The sequence below is a fragment of the Lepidochelys olivacea genome (assembly GCF_965140295.1).
Source record: "Lepidochelys olivacea isolate rLepOli2 genome assembly, chromosome: 4".
Classification (NCBI taxonomy): Eukaryota; Metazoa; Chordata; order Testudines; family Cheloniidae; genus Lepidochelys; species Lepidochelys olivacea.
This window is the reverse complement of record NC_140414.1, coordinates 113799340-113814213: the sequence shown is the minus strand read 5'-3', so window position 1 is coordinate 113814213 and position 14874 is coordinate 113799340. Positions and strand designations below refer to the sequence as shown.

General features: G+C 46.0%; 1 protein-coding gene across 1 annotated transcript; it reads left to right on the top strand.

Moving 5' to 3' along the window:
- Positions 1-11341: 11341 nt before the first annotated feature.
- Positions 11342-12904, top strand: SOD3 (superoxide dismutase 3). The gene is made up of 2 exons (XM_084627644.1): positions 11342-11486; positions 11960-12904. Exon 2 carries the CDS (start codon positions 11976-11978, stop codon positions 12711-12713), a length of 738 nt encoding a protein of 245 aa, XP_084483770.1. The 5' UTR covers positions 11342-11486; positions 11960-11975; the 3' UTR covers positions 12714-12904.
- Positions 12905-14874: the final 1970 nt, after the last annotated feature.

Sequence of the window (14874 nt, the reverse complement as noted above, 5' to 3'; positions counted from 1 at the left end):
TGCCTTCTTGTAACTTTGGGTGCCTTAATACTGTTGGGGACACTGGGGCATGGCTACTAGGTAACTCGAGGGGATGAAAGCCCACGAGTGTCAATGAAGCCCCCTTGCACTAGGCTCAAGTGTCCTTGCCCCTCCCCCGCCTAGAGGCACTCACAGCAGTTATGCTGAGGATCTGCAACAATATGTTGCAGAGTCAGACTGCCTGAAACTAAACAAGGCCAAACAGGGCAGATATGGAAGAACAATGCTGAATAAAGCAGCTTTATGTATGGTTTAACAGATGGTACAGAGAACCAGGGAACTAGCTGGTAAGTGGATTGGCTGGCTATATGGATACTTAGGACAGCTTGCTATTGGATAAGTATGCTGAAGAAAGGATGTAAAAAAGCCTGTGTAACTTCCTGCTCTGTGTGCAGGATTTGAGATTCTATTCTCCCTGTACCTTGTTTGCAGCTGCAAATAAACTTTTCTGCTTCTCCACCCCATTGTGATTACTGGATGACGCATACCGGGCAACGAACCTTGCTGTTGTTCGCCTCTGGCACTGGGTGCCGGCAACAGCTTTCAGCGTCCCTGGGTGGACAACGAGGCTGCTATTTAGCCTTGCCCGGACCCCTCCTGGAGGTCGAGGATTGCGGCGAGAACCGACGCCCAGCGTGCACCGGTGAGTTCATCGGGGGCCTCGGAGCAGACGTGATTTGATCGAGCCCAGAGGGCACAACGGTGCAACACACTCATATAGTGAAGCAGCTGTGGGCGATGGTGAGGAACCGGTCCCTTGGACATGGGGGAGGAGCAGCTGCGGGCGACGGTGGGGAACCGGTCCCTGGGGTAAGGTAGGAACCTTTTGAAATCCGGATTGTATACTCTGTTGGAACCTGGGGACGCCTAGAGTTACCCTGTAGGTATGGGACTGGGACAGAGCTCGGGGGTTAGGGCACAGTGTACGCCCCTAGAATGCATTCTAGGAAACTGGAAAGTGTTTGGATCAGATCCAATGACAAAAAGCAAATTGAAAAAGTTTTGTACAATAGAATGGCCTCAATATCGGCTAGAGGACCAGGAACGGTGGCCACAGGGAGGGTCAATTAATTATAATACGATCCTCCAATTAGTTTTGTTTTGTCAGTGAATGGGTAAATGGAATGAACATCTGTATGCACAAGTGTTTATGGCTTTAAGAGATAGAACAGAGCTGTAATTTGACTCCAACTGGCTCGGTAGCAGCTAATGTTAGTCCCCAGAACCGCCCCCCCCCCCACTGTTGTAATGGCAGATTCGGTGTCCCCTTCAGCCCCCACACCCCCACCTTATAAGGGTAGAATGTCTCGGGTTACAGAGATTGCCCCCTCAGTGGGACTCTATCCTTTGATTACTGAGACTGTTGTGGCTCGCCCAGCGGCAGACGGACGTCAGGCTACCACTATGCAAGTTTACACCCATGTGTCATTCAATCCCATAGACCTAGCAGCTTGTAAAACACTGGGGAATTCTCCATGAACCCAAGCTGGTTTATTTCAGTCTTTGAGGGGTGCCTCAGTAGACACAAGCCGGATTGGGACAACTGTAATATCCTCCTGAGAACTCTGTTGTCTGAGGTGGAGCGGAATCAGGTTACAGCTAAGGCAAGGGAAGCGTTAGCTTTCAAGCAAAACAAAGGAAGCTATCTGTCAAGTTCCTACCCCAAGTAATCGTAAGCGGCTCAGGGCATTTCTGGGTATGGCAGGCTTTTGCAAGATCTGGATCTCAGAGTTTGGACTATGGGCTAAACCCCTGTACGACTGTGTCAAGGGAACGGATCACGACCCCTTCTATTGGACCCCAGAGGCTGTCAGGGCATTTAAAATCTTGAAAAGGAAGTTGATGGAAGCCCCAGCTCTGGGCCTGACGGATCTCTCTAAGCTGTTTCAGTTGTATGTACATGAACGAAAGGGGGTGGCCCTAGGAGTGCTCACACAGCTGTTAGGAGCATGGAGACGTCCCGTGGCTTATTTTTCTAAGCAACTGGATCAGGTTGCAAAGGGTTGGTCGGTATGTTTATGGGAGGCCGCAGCTACTGCCCTAGTGCTTGAGAAAGCCGAGAAGCTAACATTGGGAGGGGATATGCAAATCTATACTCCCCATATGGTCCGAGCCCTGCTAGACACCAAGGGTCTGCTAGACCCCAAGGGCTCTGGCTCACCCAGGCTCGGATTGCTCGGTATCAGGCTAAGCTGTTAGAGAACTCTGAAGTCACCTTACAGCCTTGCCCCTCCCTTAACCCAGCCACCCTCTTGCCAGAAACAGAGGAACAAGAACATGACTGTTTAGAGATCATAGATACCCAGTACTCCAGCCATCCAGATTTAAAGGATGTACCCCTCCCAAATGCAGATTATGAGTGGTACACTGATGGTAGCAGTACCGTAATAGGTGGGCAAAGGAGGTCGGGTTATGCTGTTGTGACCCTCCATGACACTGTGGAAGCTGAAGGTTTGCCTGCTGGGACCTCTGCCCAGCTTGCTGAACTAATAGCCCTGACCCGTGCACTTGAACTGTCAAAAGGAAAGCGGGTCAACATTTTTACTGATTCAAAGTATGCTTTTGGTGTGCCGCATGCTCATGCTGGCCTATGGAAGCAAAGGGGAATGCTGACAGCCCAAGGCTCCCCAGTCAAGTACGGGCCCCAAATCCTCTGGCTTTTAGAAGCAGTACAACTTCCCACAGAAGTGGCGGTGATACACTGTACAGCCCATCACAGGGAAGATCAAGATCGTGGCCAGAGGTAACGCCCGGGCAGATAGAGAGGTTAAGCATGCTGCCACGCTGCCATCCCCTCAGACTGAGAACGCCCATATGCATGCCCTTATCCCATCAGTAGGGGAGCTTCCAACCCCTCAGTACTCTGGGGAGGAGCTAACTGACAAACTCGGTCTCCGGGAAAAGGAGGGATGGCTCCATTCCCCGGAAAGGAAGGTCCTCCTACCAAAGGGCCTGATCCGTCCGGTGCTGCAGAAACTACATCAAACCACTCATGCTGGCAGGGAAGCACTTATCCAACTAATGGGAAAATACTTTATCACTTCCGGACTCCGACCCCTGGCTGCCCAGGTACAAGCGGACTGCTTAGTCTGCTAAAAGAATAACCCCCGACCGGGACATCTTGTGCCACCTGGAACTCACCAGGCCCTGGACAAGTGTGGCAAATAGACTTTACTGAGTTTCCCCAGACCCAAGGGTTCAAATATCTCCTCGTCCTAGTGGATCGGTTCAGCGGATGGCCAGAAGCCTTTCCATGCCGTAATTGCACTGCCAGAACAGTGGCCTTCAAGTTTCTTAAGGAGATCATTCCTCACTTTGGACTCCCCCAGTGGATGGAATCTGACAACGGGACACACTTCACGTCAAAAATCATTCAAAGCATCTCACATGCCTTACAGATCCCCTGGAAACTCCATACGCCCTGGAGACCGCAAGCCAGTGGTGTAGTGGAGCGTACCAATCAGACCCTTAAACGACATGTCTCAAAAGTGTGCCAAGAAGCCTCACTGCGATGGCCTGATGCTTTGCCCCTCGTCCTACTCTGTATCCGCGTTCTCCCAAAAGGTAGATTAGGGCTTAGTCCCTTTGAAATTATGTTTGGAAGGGCATGGCCTATGAATGGCACCCCCGTTCTGTCAAGGGAATGGGAGTTGGGTAATGTTTTTTTGTCTCAGTATGTGTGTTCCCTGTCTGCTGCTCTCTTGTCTCTTCACAGGTATACCAAGGATTCCCAGCCTCTCCCCTTGGACTCTCCCGTCCACTCCTTACAGCCCGGTGACTCTGTGCTTGTTCGTACCTGGAAAGACGAGCCTCTCCAGGAAAAGTGGAGAGGACCCTACACCGTCCTGCTGGTCTCCCATACAGCGCCAAAGATCGAGGGACACAAGAACTGGATCCATCACTCTCGTCTGAAGGCAGTACCCGCCCCCTCGTCAGCAGGACAGTGGACCGTCCAACCTGCTGACTCCTCATCTCGTGACGATCTCGGGCTAAAGCTACTGTTTAAGAGACACAAATAGCGGGCACCTTAATGCTAAAATGGGCCCACTCAGGTACTGGAGACCCTGGATTGGGAAGACTCTGGTAATAATTAATTGGGTAACATTGTTATTCTCTGTATTGTTATTTCCAAACTGTGCATATCGGGAGCATAACTCCTTTGTTTCGCTTGCGCACCATGTTGCTTCTTTAACAAACCAGACTGATTGCTGGGTATGTGCTCCAACTCTACTGTCCCCCAAAATGGGAATGCCCCTTGACATGCTGCCCTTGACCCTAGCAGAATTAGCCACCACCAAAGAGCAGGAAAGAACGGACTCGCCGTTCTGGAACAAGACCTCTTTACAGCAAGCCACCTATCAGGACCAGTATTCAGTTGCAGTACTCACTGAGGGAGTGTTATGTTTCACCCAAACCAATCTGATCACTTTGGGCATCCTGTGGGAAAGAGCTCCTGTGTTATTACACAGGGGGCTGATGGGTATCGGATAAAGACCAAGAGGGGAGGCCAGCAGTGTGGGTGTAATGGTTCCTCCCCTTTTAGGGAAACTCTTACAAATAATCTTACCACAAAAGAAGGGTTTGGAAATATAACTTGCCATCTGGTTAATATCTCCAATGTAGCAAGCCAATGGTGGGTTTGTACTGGTCCCTATGGCGAGTGTAATTTGAACAGCACAATTAGAAACACTCCCACTTGTACCCAATCAGGAGGATGGGATGCCCCCTTAGGAGCATATGAACTGTTTGGAAAAGCAGCCAAAGCAGCCTTAAATATCCCAGGAATCCCCTAAAGAAACAGTCCTTACTGGGCCCTATGGGGTCACTATTTTGTATGTGGCCGAAAGGCTTACAAGGTGCTGCCAGCCAACTGGACAGGTAGCTGTTATATAGCTCATGGAGTTCCTCATCTGTCAATAACTGCCACACTGCCCAAAGTAAAGATACCACTGCTGAGTCACGAAAAAAGACCCTGTGGCAACTGACTACAGCATTGGAGGGCAATATAAAGAATCCCCTCACAACCGAGAAGCTTGTAGGGTGCTCTGTACTGGGAATAGAACCACTGTTTACCGGGCCAGCCATGGAGTGCATAGGCCGCCATACTGTAAGGCTGCAAATGGTACTTGAGAAAGTTGCCTTAGAGTTAGAGGACTCGGTTAGTGATTTAGGTTCAGCAGTAAAAACATTAAATAAAGAGGTACAGCAGCTCAGGACCTTTTCCCTCCAAAACAGGCTGGCTTTGGATTATCTTTTGGCATCCCAAGGAGGGGTTTGTGCCCTCGTTGGGCCCCGATGTTGTGTATATGTAAATGATAGCAGTTATGAGATCTATGAAAAGGTGGTACAGGCTGAGGCCCATGCCCGAGCCGGAGCACAGGTTGCCTATACTGCCCCCGAGAGCAATTGGTTGCAAACCTTGTTTTCAGGCTGGGGTTTGTCGTTTTGGCTTGGTGGTTTATTTAGCCTGTTACTGAAACTTCTGTTTCCTGTATTGCTTATATTAATGGTATTATGCTGTGCAGTCTCATGTGTCAGGACCCTTTTGCAAAAGTTAATAAGTCATTCTCTTCAGGGCTATCACAAAGTGCTTATGCAAAGTCCTATTGTAAAGAAATAAGTAGCCCAAGTGAGAAAACTCAGAGCCAAGGCTGTTGAGTGTTCTCAAAGGAGGGAGTTGTTGGGGACACTGGGGCATGGCCACTAGGTAACTCGAGGGGATGGAAGACCACGAGTGTCGATGAACCCCCCTTGCACTAGGCCCAAGTGTCCTTGGCCCCTCCTCCACCTGGAGGCACTCACAGCAGTTATGCTGAGGGATCTGCAACAATATGTTGCAGAGTCAGACTACCTGAAATTAAACAAGGCCAAACAGGGCAGATATGGAAGAACAATGCTGAATAAAGCAGCTTCATGTATGGTTTAACAGATGGTACAGAGAACCAGGGAACTAGCTGGTGCCTGGATTGGCTGGTTATATGGATACCTAGGGCAGCTTGCTATTGGATAAGTATGCTGAAGAAAGGATGTACAACCTTGCTGTTGTTCACCTCTGGCACTGCGTGCCAGCAACAATACTATGCTGCTATGGCTCAGAGCTCTGACACCAGGAGCTAGCCCACAAGCATAAAGGTCTCACCCTGGCTTCCACCTGCCTAGTTACCCTCTGCAGGGTGACTCCAACAGCTCTTCTGGTCTCAAGTCTCCCTAAATCCATCCTCCACCCCCTTTCCCCCCGCAAGTTCTTAATTACCAGACAGAGCAGGGGAAACTCCCTCCTTCCTTAGTTTTCCAAGACTGGGGTTTTTCTTTTCAGTTTCAATGTCTTTCCATTAACTGTAATGATCCACTACTGGAGGTGTCCTTCCTGCACTGCTGAGAGGGGATGCTGTAGTTGCACCCTTGGTTACAATGACAATGATCTACATGCATCCATTCATACCCATCGCTGTATACAGATCGCCTAAGAATCATCAGGTTTAGAACATTCCACGATTTCATAAAAGACCTTACTTGACACATTTACATATAACACTGTATACAACTAGTTGATTCAATGCTACTATCCAACAGTAACTTTGGATCTAACCAGATTCCCAAAGTGGGAACATAAGTAACAAAAGGCAGGTACATGCCCTTAGACCAAAGGACCAGATTAAGCTTCAAAAGATCTTCAGTTTGCTTTCCTCACACAACTTCTATTGTAGCTGGATCGAAGCTCAACCACTTGCTCTCATAATTGCTCCATTCTCAGCTAGAAACAGAGTAAAGCAGTCAGCTGCTGTATCCGGGGCAGAGAAGACAGAAGTAGACCTGGTGCTATCTGCTAATGCGAGCTCAGTAGCACTGTGGCCACATCTAAAGACATATTATAAAAAGCAAAATAAATAAATCATCCAATGCCATTTACACACTGCATCACAACCAGTGGCATTTACTCTCAGGGCACCACTCAGCATTTCTTACTCAGGCTAAATCCTACACTGACTTCAAGGGTCTCTTCACTGAATCAGGCTTTGCCCAAGTAAGAGTTAGGTCCTGGTTTTTGTTTGTTTGTTTGTTTTTTTAAATGGCAAGGATCATGGCAGAGCAGTGCAAGGTTAGGTCCTTCTGGTATTCCCTCCCATGCCTTGTTGACTAACCTAACTAAAGGTCATTAACAAGTTATATTCTTTATTAAATAGAGGGGCTGAGGTAATATATCAGTCAACAGGTGAGCCAGCTCATCTGAGTAACTTATGACAATTTAATTATTGTGTTCTTCAGTGTCTCTCTTTAAAAATATATCTGATGGTAGCCCGGGGTAGGTATTTCTACTATATTCTCTGAAGTGAAGAACACTGGAAATACATCATTTAGAGTGCAGTGAAACAGTCTCTTTGATTTCCCCCCTTATGCCCTGCTGGCCTCCTGCATGCTTCCCATTTGTAAGGTACATCAAGAAAACTTCTTCCTCTTACTATTAGCTCTTTGAATTTCCTTTTATGGCCAGACCCTTAGCTGGTAGAAATCCATGTAGAAACAGTGAAGTCAAAGGAGCCATCCTGATTTACAGCGGCTGAGGATCTGACCCTAATTTCTTAACATTCACCTTAAAATGGTTTATAACTTACTCACCTCAAGTAAAGTGTCAGAACACGAAGTCTTGGATTAGGACTCCCTCTGCAAGGACATCAAACTTAATTATCACCACGGTTATTTAGCAGCTCAACCAACTCATGTGCATTCCTGAGTACACATGCCAAAAAACAGCCTCGGCCTCCTGTGTGTTCTAGAGCAAGCTTCCCCCAAAAGAAAATTATTTCTGATGTGGAGAAATACTTTCTTCAAACCCTATCTTGATGAGTGCGATGAGACGCACACAGAACTGGATGGGTAGTTAGGTCTATTAATGCCACAGGCTGCACCTGGAGGAAGGGCCAGGGAAACAGGGAATTAATTGCAAGCAGGTTTAATAGTGCAGGAACAGGCAGGGCCTATAAAGTCAGAAAGCTGGCAACAGACAGAGCTGTTGGGAAACAGCAGTCACTCTGGGCTGGTCTACACTACACCGTTAGTAAGGCAGCTTAAAAGTCGACCCAGTTATGTCAGTGTCTACACTACAGCCTTCCTCCTGGTGATTAAGTGCCCTTCTACACCAACGTAATAACTCCACCTCCACGAGAGGTGTAAGAAAGACTTATGTCTGTGTAGACACTGTTTCTTACATGGCTGTTGGCTGACTCACCAATTTCATGAAAGTCGGGCAACTAGAGCCCAGCTGCCTCCCATACCCAAAGTGGAAACCCAAGTTGCCAGACCCCACTCCCAGCTGGGAGCCAGGGAGAGAACAGGAGACAGTGTGCTGGGAGCCCTGGAGCCCCTGGGGCACCCAGGCTCCTGGCAGGGAGCTGCCAGTGAAGCTGAGACACAGATGTTTGCTCCCCACACTGCCTCTTTGAGATCAGTGGAAGCACTCCTGGTGAGGATGCGCACCACCGGAAAGAGGGTAGTGTGGACATGCACTACTGCAGTAATTAGTGTAGTGGCTGTAAGTTGACCTAATACAGGTCGACTTATGTTTCTAGTGTAGACAAACCCTCCCTGGGAAGGAGGAGGAAGGTTTGGAGCTGGTACACCCAGCTAGAGGAGGGAAACCAGGAGATGTAGGAAGCAGTCCAGGGAAGGAGCAATGAGGGCTGGGAGAGGAAAGCCCAGAACTGCTGGGTGTAGGGTCCCTGAAGTTGAGGGCGGGCCCCTGAAGTTGAGGGCGGGCCCAGGTTCCCTACCACTAGCCACCAAGGGCATGACCTACACCAGAGGGGCAGTGAACGGGAAGACTGCCTGTGTCACTGCTGGAGTGAGAGAATTTGGAGGACTATACCCTGGAAGAGGAGAAATGCTGAGTGACCTAGCCAGAGGGCTGAGTCATGAAGAGGACACTGGCCTCTGGGACAAGAGAGGAGCTGCAGACCTGAGAGAGACAGTGTGATGGCATGCGACCACAGAATGGGGATTAGCTCTTGAGGTCGACACCCCAGAGTGACCAGGAGGAGGTGCCAGACAAGCAGTGAGTGGCGCACCCCATCACAATGGGATGCTCAGTAACTTTATATATCTAAGTATCAGAGGGGTAGCCGTGTTTGCTGCTTTTACAGATCCAGACTAAGAGTCCTGTGGCACCTTATAGACTAACAGACATATTGGAGCATAAGTTTTCTGCATGTACATGCATCCGATGAAGTGGGTATTCACCCACGAAAGCTTATCCTCCAATATATCTGTTAGTCTATAAGGTGCCACAAAACTCTTTGCCGCTTTTATATATATCTAAGAAGTTGAAATTGCCCATTTTACAACATTACAACTGACCTCCCTCAACCTTTTGGATTTTTTGTCTTAAACAACTTGACTTTTCAGTGGAGCATTTCATCTCTTCAAAACATCTTAGAAACTATCTTCAGTTAGTTTCACTCCATCACTGTGCTGTAATTATATATTAATTCCTTGTTACAGATAGGAAACCATTGGATTAAGTGACTTGGACAAGGCTACTGAAGGAGGACGTGTCAGAACTAGGATCACAACTCAGGTATTCCTGTCTCAGTCCTGAGCTTGGACTGTGCCTACCTAAGATTATGAACCAATCATAACTTCCACCTAAGGCCACTGTGTAGCTCCCATCCCTGTATTACCCACGTACCTCACAACCTTTAATGTATTTATCCTCTCATCACTCCTGTGAGGCAGACAAGTTCTATTTTCCCCCAGTTCACAGATGGGAAACGAAGGCACAGGGAAATGAAATGACTTGCCCACAGTCATGCAGGGAGACTGTGGCAGAACAAAGATTTGAACCCAGACCTCGTAGCCCTAACTGATGGACCATCCCTCCTCTCTGATCTCCTTCCCCAGACAAAAATCAGCTCTCCAGTAAGCAGGTATGACTGTAAACTGCATCTAGAGTATGTTCCATGAGAATTAACTAACAGTGCTAACAATTCCAGAAGCTGGCAGTGCCATGCACACCCCAATTACCACCACTACTGAACTGGTAGGAGCTTTTTCCTCAACAATTTTCTAGCGTAGAGAAGGCAGAAGAGTTTTCCTTGCGTATCAGGAGCCACTCTATCTCTGCAGCAATTCCAGTTAGTTAGGCTCAGAGACTGGGATTCCTAATCCAAACCAACTCTCCTGTATGGCACTTCAAAATGCTACCAGTAACGCTACAGTCCTGCCAACAGCGGCACATTTCTTAATTCAAAAGCCAACTAAATGTGTGTGCATTATAGATTGATCTAGGCTCTTCAGTCAGCTTCTGGGCAACAATCGCACTCCGTGCTTACATCTGACACCCCACTGCTGCAGAAATACTTACCCAAAACACACACTGTGGAAAGAATTAACCACTTCCACAATAACCCACTGCAACAGAACAAACAGCCTGGCAAGAATGGGTTTGCAGGGAGGGGATCCTCTTTGATAATTTTTATAGAGACGCAAAGTTGTTCTTAAAAGTTTTTCATAAGGCTTTAGAGCAGGGGTTCTCAACTTTTCTTTCTCAGCCCCCTCCACCCCCCCATGCTATAACAATTCCATGGCCCAACTGTGCCACAACTGTTTTTATACATACTCAGTAGATTAAAAGCCAGGGCCGGCATCAGGGGGTAGCAAGCAGGGCAATTGCTCAGGGCCGCACACGACAGGAGGTCCCCATGAAGCTAAGTTTCTCAGGCTTCAGCTTTCAGCCCCAGACAGTGAGGCTCGGGCTTCAGCTTTCTGCCCTGGGCCCCAGCAAGTCTAACACGGGCCCTGCTCTCTGGTTTGTTTTGGCAGACCCCCCGGCAACCTGCTCTCATCCTCCCACCCCCAGCCCGCCGGACCCCTGGTTGAGAACCGCTGCTTTAGAGCTCTTATTGTGCCTTCCAGATTCTGTAATCCCAGCAGCTCCATATGTGCTCATGTAAATCATGTCCTGATATTAAAGCAGCTGCTATCATTATTTCTAATGAAATAAACTGCAGCACCTAGCAAAATCTGTGAAACGATAGATTTAAGTGGAAGAATGGTCTAAACAAAGATGACTGTACCCTGATAAAATTCTCTTTCCCTCTGCCACTCATATGCCTTAAACACACACATGAAATCATGAAAGGGAAGATGAATTTAAAAGCTTGGTAATCATTTGGGGGGACGGGAGGGGGAGTCAGGGGGGTCTCAGAGCCAGTTTGCTGTATGGACTCAGGAAAAGGAGACAAACTGTTTATCCTTTCTAAAAAGTTCCTAGTTAAACTTTTTCCTCCTCTCTTCCCAGAGTTCTATTGGCCACTCCCATGAGTAGTGTTACCCAACTTTTACATAAACAGGCAGCTCTCATAAGTCTCAGCTGCAGAGAGGTCTGAAATTTGGGCTGATCACTGCTCCAAGTTCACAAAAGCAGAGACTGCAACCCACTGTGAAGAGCTTTTGGAAAAATCTTTGAAAAGGTAGGCAACATCAGGATTGTTTTTCATAATCAGTTGGCTGCAAATGTGTAGCCCACAATAAAGTCTCCTGGCAGATTTTCCTAGAGGGGTTTGATTTAGGGAAAAAATTCTTAATACTAATTCAAAAATTGAATAAAGTTTTAGATTTGATTTCTGCAAGAAGGAAGATATTGCAGACCTGCTCTGCGCTCTAGATTGCTGATATTTTTACATTCATAGTTGGTAGTTTATGTAGGTTTAAAAACTGCATGTGAAGAGAGCGTTCTAGGTTAGTCAGGTGATTAATCATTGTAGCGAGATTTAGAAATAAGCAGAGTGTGTCGTGACCACACAGTTCAGCTGTTTTGCTTGGTAATATTAAAAGCTAATGATGTGCCTGTCCCTTTCGCCATAATGGGTCACTCTTCCTTCCACACAATAAAAAATCATGGCACTTTTTCCCTTGCCTCTTTGTAGCCTTTTGTATTTTGCAGGTTGGGAATTGCAGACATGTTTCTGTTCCTTTACCTGGCCATCAGCCAGGGCCTCTCTGCATCTGGTGTTGTGAGGGGAGAAGGTGAGGTTGATTCCAATGGAGACAGCCCACTTCAAGACATACAGAAAAAAGTGAATGACCTGTGGCAGAATTTACTCTACCCACAGTTCATCAATGAGGAGACTGACCGGGCAGGTTATGCCACCTGTGAAGTGAAGCCCAGCTCCAACCTAGATGCTGACAAGCCACAGGTGACAGGCCAAGTCTTGTTCAGACAGTCCTACCCAAATGGAAAACTAGAGGCTCTCTTTGACTTGAATGGGTTTCCATCAGGAAGCAATCAGTCTGGCAGAGCTATTCACATCCATAAGCTCGGAGACCTCAGCAACAGCTGTGACTCTGCTGGGGGGCACTATAACCCTTTCAACGTGAACCACCCTCGCCATCCAGGGGATTTTGGCAACTTCTACTCTAAAGAAGGCAAAATTAGAAAATACAAGTCAAATCTGCTCGCCACTCTGTTTGGCCCCTACTCCATCATGGGGAGATCCATTGTGATCCATGAACAGGAAGATGACATGGGCAAGGGTAACAATAAAGCCAGTTTGGAGAATGGGAATGCTGGCAAACGTCTAGCTTGCTGTGTCATTGGGATATGCAACAAAAACTTATGGGAGAAAAAGCTTCCTGACATTACAGACAGGAGGAAGAAGAGGATCACAAATGAGCACAAAACAACCAGGCCTAACTAAAGACCACCATACCATCCATTGCCTAGGCAGCACAGAATAGATATAGTCCATGTAGTTGATCAATGAGAGACATGCGAAAGGTTTCCTGTTTCCATTGGATCTCTGTCCTACTGCTCTCTGAGAAATGCATATTACTCTTTAGAGGTTTTTCCCTTCTGTAAGCAGATTAATAAAAAACAGCATCAACTCAACTTTGCAATGTAATTTTTTTTTTAAACTTTAAACTCCCATTTATTCAGCTCAAAAGTTTAGTGCAACATGGTAAGACTAGCAAAATATTTAGTTTATGAAATCTGGGAAGAGCTTGTCCATTCTAACAGATCTCTTGAGCGATCACAAGCTGAGGTACAAAGAAAAAGACAAATTAATGAAAAACTGCTTTTGGTTAAGATGCTCTGCAGTGTTTTTCTACATATCTGAAAAGTATAAAGATTTCTATAACTTCAACAGCTTTGTGTGGTAGCCTAGTAAAGCTAGATAATAGCCTTCTCCTCAGATTCAGGAAGAGTATAGACATTATTTCTATTTTTAACTTCTGATCCATTATACTATTCTACTTATATTTGCTGGTTTTATTCTCCAACATGTGTAATCTTAACTGGTTTGAGTTATCCATTCGCCTGTACCCGAATCACATTGTTTACATTTGAAAGTAGACTTACAAGAACTGTTCTGGCTTTTTTTTTTTTTAAATAAGTAGCTTGGAAATGTTTGGAGAGCTTACTACTAGATAACACAGCTGGTAAAATTGTGTAATGCTGTTAACACAATGTAGATACATTAATTTAAAAAATATATTTAATATTTTGAAGGCAAGGGTACATAGTGTGATCTTCCATACCCACACAAATATAGCAAATTAGTCTGTTCAGATTGCAAGGAATAAGTGACAGTAGAAGAGACTTTCAATTTAGATTTTTTTTTATACAAACTGAAGAAAGTTATTGAATAAAATTTTACATTCCTTGTTTTATAAAAAGAAAGTATGACCACAATTTAATACATGACCCACTGATAAAACACTAAGGCATAATTAACGTCCCTCCCATATTAATAAGGGAGAAGATAAAGGACAAAACAAATCTGGAAATTTGTCTTTATTCCAGGAGCCAAAATATATATACTTATATATAGTTGTCATGTTACATGGTGACTGTAGATTGCAACAAAGGAAAGGCTTGCAAATAAATAAAAGCTATATCTTTCTTTAAATAAAACAGCAACTGGTAAAAAAAATCCCAATCTTTTAAAAATTAATCTCAGTTAAGATTCTAAAATACATTCTTGGGCTCATGTGGATGAAAGAAATTCTAATTTCTTTATTATACAAGTTGCCCTATGCATAAAAATAGTCTCACTTAGAAAGGAAGCAGTGCTTTAAAAGATCATTCTTAATCTGTCATTTTCACAAATTTACGTTTTAAAGATTCAGTGAACATCTTTTCTGTAATAGGTTTAATTTAAAGGGTCTGGGTCTTTTTTCCCCCTCTTTTCTCCCAGATAAAACATGTATTTGCTGCTGGGCTCCAGCACAAGTTCACGGTCTTTCAAAAGGGTATAGAATAAGGGAAGTCATCTGGTCTGATTATGAAACAGCATGCTTAAAAATCAGTTTTTGAAATGTTGGATTTGAAGCTGCCACTCTGTCTCCCGCCCTCCCCTATCAGTGAGGAGGGTGGTTTATGGTTGGGTGTACCTGTCAGAGCATGGTTTAAAGTCCTACGGAGACAGCATGTAGGTCTCAACAGAGAAGGCCTGATTCTTCTCCTGGCTGGTGTAAATCAGAAGTAATTCCAGTAAAGACAACAGTTATACTAGTGTAACAGCAGCACCAGTAAAAGGAAAATAACCCTCCCTTCCCCCCCCAACATTCAGCGTCAACTGTAATTTTATTGCAGCAAACAAATCTTACTTTAAGAGTGATTTGGTGCTGTATTGAAGCTTCATGTCTCAGTCTGTAAAGGCTCAAGTCCCAAGGATGAAGGCTGAAAGCACAGCCGGGAGGATGCACAGTCCCCTGTGTAGAAAAGGGCACAAAATGCATTGCACCGGACTCCCTGTAGACAGGGAAATTATGTGGTACTGAAGTGAGGTCTGCAGGGAGCCTCCTAGCCAGAGTCTGTGCCAGCAAGTGGTTGCAAGGGTACAGAAGAGGAATTTA

Coding starts and splice junctions, on each gene's coding strand:
- SOD3 (XM_084627644.1), top strand. CDS start 11,976: ATGTTTCTGTTCCTTTACCTGGCCATCAGCCAGGGCCTCTCTGCATCT.